The 9,586-nt window shown below is 39.9% G+C and overlaps 1 protein-coding gene across 1 annotated transcript; it reads left to right on the forward strand.

The window, feature by feature from the left end:
- The first annotated feature begins 1,969 nt into the window (after positions 1-1,969).
- Positions 1,970-8,911, forward strand: LSM8 (LSM8 homolog, U6 small nuclear RNA associated). The gene is made up of 4 exons (XM_052790166.1): positions 1,970-2,114; positions 3,228-3,268; positions 5,232-5,359; positions 8,654-8,911. The coding sequence occupies exons 1-4, from the start codon at positions 2,084-2,086 to the stop codon at positions 8,742-8,744; spliced, it is 291 nt and encodes a 96-aa protein (XP_052646126.1). The 5' UTR covers positions 1,970-2,083; the 3' UTR covers positions 8,745-8,911.
- The last annotated feature ends 675 nt before the right edge of the window (positions 8,912-9,586 follow it).

The following is a 9,586-nucleotide window of genomic DNA, read 5'->3' on the forward strand; positions in this document are numbered from 1 at the left end:
CTACATTCCTGAAGACTGTCTGCCAGTGCCACCACTGAAACCAGCAGACTTCATACACTCCTCCATCTCAAAGGACTCTAAGGAGACTGAGGAAACACTGTGTGCATCATGTAGACTGACCAGAAAGTATGGAAAGCAGTAATAATTGGGGACGCATCAGAAGAAATAATGGACCACCAGAAGGGAAAGGGAAGAATGCTAATGACAGGTGAAGTTATACAAAAATGAAAAAGCACAAGCCCTTTGGGACATCCTCATTTGCCATTCACACGTTTATAGATTATGGCGAAAGGAGATTCCTGTAAGCATAGAATCCAAACTTCTGCATAAGAATCACCACTTACTTGGCACTGTGCATCTTTTTAAAAAGATGCTGTTTTGCTCTGATTGGAGCTTGACCACTGCATTTCTCTTTAAAGCAGTGGCACAGCTCTCCACTTGCAGACCGCAGCCTGGGCCCAAGCAGGTAGCTTGGTGCCACGCCCATTAAAGCACAGGATCTGGGCACAACAAAATCACCTTCCCCAAGCCTCGTCTTCCCCACACCCAGCCATCCACCATTTCCTGCAGAAAGCACCTCTGCACGGGACTTCAATAAACAGCACTGCAATGCTGGCCCCGGGCACCCATCCCACAGCCCTGCTGCGAGGCTCTCCGAGTCAGCCAGGCCTCCTTCCCGCCCACCTCACACCGGCAGCCCGCAGGGAACCAAGGGAGGGATAGGTGGCTCCCGTGTTAGCAAGAGGAGCACTACAGCCAGGCAGCGAGGCCCTGAAGGCTGCGCATGGAAACAGCCCTCGCACTGTTGAAAATATTCTGATAAAGAAATTAAAATCCAATTATATATATATAAGAGTTTGGTTTGATTAAGAAGTAGAAAATTGTGAAGCATAGGTATGGGAGTGTTAAGTTTGAAATGTAGTCATAGGAACTTAGGAACTTTAGAAAATGTACTATGTGTGACTGTAAGAATTCAAGTATTGTCTAAAATCAGTTAACCACAGAAACTTTGACAAAGATTTGTTGGTTTGTAGTGTTTTGTTTTAGGAAACTAAGGAAACCGTCATGGACACCAGTTTGTTGCTTGGAAACCCCCTTACCCCTTCCATCTCGATCTGAGTATCGAGGATTCCAATCAGTAGAGTTAAGTGAGATTAACCAATGATTGTTTTAACATAAGAATAAGATGGTGTGACTGAAGGACCAATCATTATAAAGGTTAAATTTAAGAATAGACATAGTATGCATTTTTATGTAAACTAATATAGATGATGGTGAGAATCGTAGTGCGCAGAATCACCTGAGAAGTCAAAAAGCAGACAAGTGAGGAAGACTATGAAAGACCACCAGAGGGCTTCTGAAGACCACCAGAGACCTTCACTGCGCTTGCGTAAAGGACATTTACATATGTTAATAGTTTCCCGGAAAACTAATGATTATGTATAACATTTCTCGGAAATCTAGTGAATATGTATAACAGGTGTGCATTTAACCTGCATAGTTAAACCAGACAGATGCACACGATAGGTGGAGCGATCCCCCGTGTGCCCAGCGCTGCAATAAAGGAGTGCCTGCTTCTTAACTTCTCATTGCTGTTAAGGAGTTTTTTTCCGGATTTCGGCAACAGCACTCCCCGCCAAACGCTCCCCCCGCAGCGATGGCGGCCGCACGGGCTCGCGTAACAGAAAACGACGGCTCATACTGCGCCTGCGCCTCCTGCCCCCGCCCACCCAACAGGCGTCCCTACGGATGGAACCATGTGCCGCGGAGGGGGCAATGTGACTCCCCCCTCGCGCGGCCCTTCAGCCACCGCTACTTGGTACAGCCCACTCCCATGTCTTTGCCGCCTCCTGCAGCTCTGCGTATGCGCACTTGCGGGGGCTCTTCTTCGCGCTGCCGCGCTCGCCCTGCTTGAAATCTCGCGGCGCTTCCCCGCCTCTCTCCGGGGTTGTGCGCTTGCGCACCGGGCCGGGCGTCAGCGGCGCGCGCCAGAGGTGGCGGCGGGAATCTCGCGGGCGCTGCCGCCGTCTCGCGGGAGGTGGTTGCCGGCGCCGGTGTGAGGGGAAGCGCGGGAGCCGTCGCCATGACCTCTGCTTTGGAGAATTACATCAACCGTATCCTTCCGGCGGGCGGAAACGTCCCGGGGAAGCCCTAGGGGCAGCGGGAACGGGAACGGGCCTTCCCTCTCTTTCGCGCCCGCGGGCATGAGGGGAGGCCGGGTGCGGGGGGCCCAGCGGCTCGGTGCGGCGCCCGGCCCCGGGGGCTTGCTGGCTGCAGCGCGGGGTTGGGTGCCAGAGCTTCTGCGGACATCGGGTGCCTCCGGGCCCGGCAAGGTGTGAGCTGCGAGGAGGTGCTGAGCCCTAGGCAGGCTGCTGAAGGGCCTGTGAAAAGCATAGCGGCCGGGGCCTCTGGCCTCCTGCATCCCGCTGCCGCGGGCGGCTGCGTTGCTTGGGTCCTTCCTGGCTGGCTATGTCGGTTTCCCTTTACGTAAGGCTGGCTTGGCAGGTAGAACAGAGGTTACAGGAGACCCAGAGAATAGGGTCCGCTATAGCCTCCAGTGCTGCAAACCTGATCCTTGCTTGATCTGTGATGAGGAACAAGATTCACAATGGGCCCGGACCCTTAAAGGGCTCTTAACGTGTTTAGTTAATAGCTTTACATCATTTGCTCGAAAGCTGTGAGTTAGTGCTCTTGGAACCCTTTTCTTGCTAGTTTTTTGTAATCCTAATAACCTATGGGCATTTTCAATTTTATTTATAGTCAGGTACTAACCCAAAATCGTTTAGGATGTGGTCATCAAATCTGACTAGTCAGACTTTCCGAGTGAGGGGATGTAGAATGCCAGACTGGGGATCCCCACTGCTAAGCTGTTTTTTAAGGACTTAGCTTGAAGTGTTTATCAAACTTTATGTTCTTTCAACTTTGAGGTAGTGCAGTTAGTAATGGGAAGAGAAGCACACTCAAATCTTTAGTCTGCTTTTAATGGTGTTCATGTTTGTGTATGGCTCTCTGTGGTTGGGTAAAGTGAAACTTTAAAACAGATTGTCATAAAAAAATACTATGCTGTCAAATGTTACTATCAACCATGCTGCTTTTTTTTTTTTTTTTAAAAAGAAATGCTGATAATCTTTTCTGGCTCTTAAAGCTTATATTACGTATCAATGTTTCAGAAAATGCTAATGTTTCTATTTCAGATATCTCTAAACATTTCCTTAATGAACTATCAGGTACTGTTGCAGTAATTACTTCTGATGGAAGAATGATTGTGGTAAGACTTGTATTTTTTTAACATTTTATTTTCCCCCATAAAGACTTTCCATCACAGCAATAAAGAAACTGTGCTGGGATATTAGCACTTATATGTTCACACCTTTACAAACTTTTTTTTAAAGCTTTATGGCTGTTATTTTATACTGTATGATTTAAACACTTACTAGTTCTTGCCTGTCAGCTTTGTCCATTGATAAACTTGTGTGTACAAATGCTTTGACTTTTTGTCAAATGGCCTTTTCTATAGGAACACATAAGAAAATGCATTTCTTTTTCTGTTAAGTAATGTGGTTTCCATCTAAAATGTCCTTTTTGTTCAGGAAGCTCTTCAACTTTCATGCTAAAACCATTTCTTCCTTATGGTTATGGAAAAACATCAGCTGATTGTTGAGCTGAAAAATTGTGGGATTCTGTTTAAGCCTAAAAAGCTGAGTATTGGCAAACTACTATATATTAGACTGTATGATGTTTTAGTTTTATTACTTCTGTGTTATCTTTTTTTCTTGTATCCCCCCCCCCAAACTTTTTTCATTTGTGTTTTGAGTTTAACTTAATAGTATGATCATTGCATGAGGATTATATCTTTCTGTCTGTACTTAGTTTTGTACAGCCTCTGGAAAGAGAAAACATTACTTTTAGCAGAAAAATACTAGCTTCTGGTTGGAGTCGGTCTGCTAAACTTTGTGGTGTGATAAAAGATACTTTCTACCAAAAAGATTTGAATGAAATTGGTATATATGACTCATTGTTACATGGTTAGATGATATAAATGGATATTACTACTGTTTGAATGATGGTATTTTACATGAGTTTAAATTTCCTAATCAATTACTGAAGATAAATTGTGGGATACTTGGAAAGTAATGGGCACGTAGTGAACAATCCAGACTCGATGGAATTGATCAATTTGTGAGCCAAGGATGTTTTGTAGGCAGCAGACTTCAAGGATGCTTTGCTTGTGGACACATATTTAGCTAACGGTAGTAAGAGCATTCCAGATGCCTTTAGAAGGCCTTGAACAGAATAAACAAGAAGACAAAAAAAGAAAGATGCCAATTAGAAGAACACAGGTGCGCATTCCACGATAAAGGGAACTTGGCACAAAGAACCTCAATTCGGCAGCTTATCTTGACCAATTAGCCTGAGACAAGTTTCGTGTGTTTTAGTTAATACAACCAATTATGCCTTATGTTTATGTGCGTGTACACTGTTGATATAACCAATTATTAGGTGTAACTAGGTGCGTGGACAGCACATGCTAACCAATCTCTAATTTGCTTATGCGTGAACAGTAACTAGAATGAGTATATAAACCGAGCTATTTTGGCAATAAAGTGGCATCTGCTTGATCATATTGATTGTGTGCAGTGTCTGTGACTTCCGCGTCAACAATAAATTACACAAATCAATTATGTTTTCATTTTTCCAAATGGAAAGTAGTGGCAAATTGAAGTGGCACAGAAATTGTTCTTTTGGGGCGGGGGGGAGTAATTTTGTGGAACCAGGCTAACTTTCTTCAAAGAGATACCACTTAAAACTGCATGTTAAGAATGGCTTCAATATTGTTGACCACAAGAATCCAATTTTTCTGTTCTTTGGTTTAATTAACTATTTATTTGATTTCTGGAAATACAAGGAAGACTAAAATAGCGTAGAAATAGTAAAATTAGTTGTCTGGAGGGCCATCGTTGGTAAAAGGGAAACTCTACTACTTTTAATGCTAAAGGTTACTGTAGCTTTTAGCATGAACACTCAGTAGTAAATATAGATACTTCTTAAATTGATTATTGCTTTTAACGTTTCATTCTCCAGCTGTTTGTGTTTAAGCCTAACAATAAAACCTAAATAGAGCATCTGTTCTCTAGTACCTTAGTATTGCCACCTTGTTTAAGATACCCTTGAGAGCAAGGATGATAAATTTAAAAGGTAATTGGAGTGCTTTATTTTTGTATGTTTTTCAGGGAACCCTCAAAGGTTTTGATCAGACCATTAACTTGATTTTGGATGAAAGCCATGAACGAGTGTTCAGTTCTTCACAAGGAGTTGAGCAAGTAGTGCTAGGATTATACATTGTAAGAGGTGATAACGTGTAAGTATAGCATATTCTTTGTTAAACCAATTAATAAAAATTTAGTGTGTGTGTGTATACATAGTCTATATGTATACATCTTGATAGCCCCAGACATCTTGCATCTTTGTGGGTAGCACTGATAGTACTGTCAAAGTGGAGGCACATTAAATAGCAAATATCTGTGCTTCTGTTACAGAAGTGATTGCATTGTAATGTTACGATATTGTTAGTCTAGATTTACAGTGCTGTAAATTAACCAGCTCATGTACAGATAGCAATCTAGGAGAGGTCAGTATAAAACTCAACATTTTCCTTTCTTGAGTCTAGGCATTGTGTAGATGTTCTTTATTCCAGCCTGTGAAACGCAGGATCTGTTGATGGAGGAACAGAGAAGAATGAACAAAAGATGAGAGAGAACTTGTGTACAAAAAGTCAGCAATCTAGTGTACAAAGTTGACTTTTAACAGGATTTTTTTAGATCAGGTGTTCACAGCGAACACTTTATAATCTGGAAAATGCATGAAGGTTCTGGCTTGACAGTGTAACAACTGTTGAAGCCCATGTAGTGACATGTCAAACCCATGAGTTGATATTTGCTGTAAAATGCCCTGACAAAATGAGAGTAAAAGCTCATTAAATGCAGAGAAAAGTAGCTGATGTAACCCTCCCATCTGTTTGGCACAAGAGAAGTGGAAGGAAGGCCTGGTAAGTGGGCCTGCTAGGAAGATGACTTCAGCAGCATTCTGAAACTGATGGCAAAAAATGAGATTATTTTTTAACACAACAGGAAAAAGAGCATGTTGCAGGGACCAATGTGTGAACCTGGATAAGAATTTTCATCTTCTAATTCTAATGAATATTGCAGTACAAAGAAATGTCAAGACCTAGATTTATATCTAGGTTTCTTTATCTAATGTCATCAAGAAAGCGGATCATTTTGGAAGGCTTTCATCGCTTTTGACTTAAGCTTTTAAGCAAAAATAAAGATATTGACATATGTACAAAGATAGGGCGAAGTATCCTACTGTACCAGTAACTTTTCATTCAAATAGTACAAATGTGTATTAAAAGCCAAATAATTACTATTTCACTTTTTCACTGTACCAGCCTGCCACATTACTCAAATATACTCAAAACATTCTTTTATAGAAACTATTCTACTTTCTTGTAACCTTAACAAACTCAGAAACATATTGATTAGAAGAAATAATCCTGCATTCATGCAACTCTTATCATACAGAACCTACAGCATAGTTGTAGGAAGAAGAAAAAAGAAACAACAGCTAAGTAACAGTAACTTCAAAATAGGGGACTCTCAGAAAGTAGAGAAGCTATTGAAAAATAAAATAAAAGAAACAGTCATGGGATAAAGTGCTTCCAGGCATTTCAGTGTGCATCACTAGAAGCTTGCAGTGAATATGCAGCACCAATCAGAAAACCTCAGTATGGTTCAACAGCAATTAAAGGTTGTTAGAAGGAAAAAGACAACTTCTGTTTTAGAAGTGTGTGATGAATCAGGAAAACAACATAAAAATTGAGAAAGTTATACGAGAAAGTTATGTGTAAAACTAACGAAAACTGTGAAGAAAAGCTGCTTAAAAACCGCAAACCTCTTAAATACAGGTGTGTGTGTTTTGCTGCATGAGAAGCATAAAGCCTATGAAAGAGACATCAGGAGTGGCAGGTATTTTTTGTTCCTTTTACATCTAGGAGAATGAGATCTCTGATGAAATAAGCTGTATTTCTTGATGTGAACCAAAGAAAAAATTATGCTTTGATATCATAGACAGTTTTTTATCTAAGGATATGTTTTAAATTGAAGTGTCACTTTGGAAAAAGCTAGTAAACGGAATAGTAACGAGCATCCAGGATCAAGTTATTTTCATGCAAGAATTCTGGAGGGACCCAAATCTGAAATGAGGTTCCATGCTGGTCAGTGCTTTGAATATTAAATTGGCATAAGCAGTTTACATTTTTGTTGTCTAAGCTCCCAACATAGTGAAGCTCTAGGCAGTGATGGAACTAAGAAAGCTCCTCAGCTGACCAGATTTCTGTTTCAAGGCAAGTTAAGTTCCTCTTTAGTTTCCACTGACTGTCATGGGAACCTAGACACCTGTATTGGGATGTCTTACTCTTAAGCTCAGTCTCACCCTGGTCTCTGGCTATTTTTTTTTTTTTAAATACCGATTCAATGGGAAGAAAGAATATTGGGGATTATTAGGAAGAAAACTAAAACAGGAGACATTGTCATGTCATTGCTGAAACACCTGGTATGCCACTATCTTTAGAGGGGTGCAGTATGAAAATGCATGAAGAGCGCAAGTGAGAGTAACTAGAGGTATGAAACGTGTTCTGTCAAGGAAAGGCTGAATATGCAAGTTCTTCAGTTTGGAAAAAGCACAGCTATAGTGGTTATTGGTTGCTGTGAAATCGGGAGTAGTAGAAGGAGATGGGAAGATAATTGCTTCATTTAAATTTCTCTAGTTTTTTTCTGCTATTGAAAATGGAAGATAATCCAACAACAAGTTATGTATAAAGGTATTGCACTGCACACTGTAAAACTTAATTGTGGAACTCACTGCTGTAGGATGTAGCAAAGACCAAAAATACAAGTTTATTCAGAAAGCTATTGGGTGGATTAATGTAACATAGTTTGGTGGCTGTTAATTCATTTTGTGGATCAGCCACTAGCTCATAAGTCTCTGAAGTGGTGAATAGAAGGGTATGCCAGAAGGATTAGCCTCTGTTCTTATGTTCCCTCTGGGTTAGTTCCCATCCTGAGCTAGTATGACTTCTATTACCTTAACCTTCTTTTCTCCTTTAAAGCAGTTTTACTGAGTCTACTAGTGTTTTAGTCCAGGTAAGTCTTAACATAGCATAGCTGAAATACTATATATTCTCCCTTGGATAAATTAGTAACATTTTGCTAGTCTGTGTTGAAGGAAATTGTCTTGCTTATCTGATGCTGTATGCACTTTATTGCTACGGTTAGACATTACTCTTGATAAGCTATTCTTTTTCTAAAAGGTTTCCAGTTCTTGTTTCAGAGGCTAACCTACTGCCTAAAACAGACCAGTAGTATTTGGTTCTTACAACCTATATCTTTAAAAAAAAAAAAAAACAAAAACCCAAACAAACAAAAAACCCCAAAACTTCCTTTAGACTCTACTTATAGCCATCAAAATTTGAAGTTCAAAGGATAAAGCTCTACAATTTAAAAAAAAAAAAAGTCTTCATTAGCAAGTTAATTTTGTGGCTTTCCAGATTTGCACCAGGGGATTTCAACAAATGATAACCTGTTTTTTATTGCAGTGCTGTCATTGGTGAAATTGATGAAGAGACAGATTCAGCTCTTGACTTGGGGAATATTCGAGCAGAACCTTTAAACTCAGTTGTGCATTGAAAAAATGAAAATGCACAGGGACTTTGTAAATCTTTGGTTGTACAGACCTATTTAACAACGTGGATGATTTTTACAAATTGTTTAATTTGTTTAGTCACCAGTTTTTATTATGAATATGTTGTAGTTTTTGCATGTAAATTAAAGTTTCTATGTTTTACTAAAGACGCTTTCATTGAATTTCCTTTGGAGTTTCATGCTGCATAATTTCACTGTAAAATACATACTGGGAAATACAAGTAATATCAGTGATAGTCCTGATATTGTGTATATGTACCTTGTTCTTAAAATAAGATCTCATTCCTAAAGGTAAACCGAGGCTCTTTGTGTTAACACAAGATTATTTGGAGGTAGATTGTGTAACAGTCAATTTTAACCACCTCTAAATGTAGTTCTGGCTGTAAGTAGAGAACTTGTTTTTTTGTGAATTTTTGTTTTGTAGGATAGAAAGCAAGAATGTTAAAAGCTTTCACAGTCAAATTAATGACTTGTGCATGTAATAGGTTTTTTTGTTGTTTATCAAACATTGTTCTCTAGTTCACAAGACTATACTGGAGGTGCAGGAGTTCTTAGTGCCTTGCAGACAAATTAAATTGGAGAAAGAAAGACTTTTGAGCAGGAACACAGAACCTAAATCAAATATGCACTTTTATTTGAAGCCCATTAAATTCCAGACCAACTCATTCTCTAGCTTCTCAGCAGCTATTGTGTTGCTCAAAATCTATAGAAAGAGAATTGTGTGTTTGCTAATGTGTAACCATTGTCTTGCTAGAGTGTAGTTTAGAAGACACAGTAGTACTTTAGATATATTCAACATTAAGGCAAATTTCATTCAAAAGAAATAA

This window comes from Harpia harpyja, chromosome 6 (assembly GCF_026419915.1).
Source record: "Harpia harpyja isolate bHarHar1 chromosome 6, bHarHar1 primary haplotype, whole genome shotgun sequence".
Classification (NCBI taxonomy): domain Eukaryota; kingdom Metazoa; phylum Chordata; class Aves; order Accipitriformes; family Accipitridae; genus Harpia; species Harpia harpyja.

Excerpts from the sequence above, each read along its gene's own strand:
- LSM8 (XM_052790166.1), top strand. The coding sequence starts at position 2,084 with ATGACCTCTGCTTTGGAGAATTACATCAACC. Across the intron at positions 2,115-3,227 it reads TTTGGAGAATTACATCAACC|GTACTGTTGCAGTAATTACT; the intron begins GTATCCTTCCGG and ends ATGAACTATCAG. Across the intron at positions 3,269-5,231 it reads CTGATGGAAGAATGATTGTG|GGAACCCTCAAAGGTTTTGA; the intron begins GTAAGACTTGTA and ends TATGTTTTTCAG.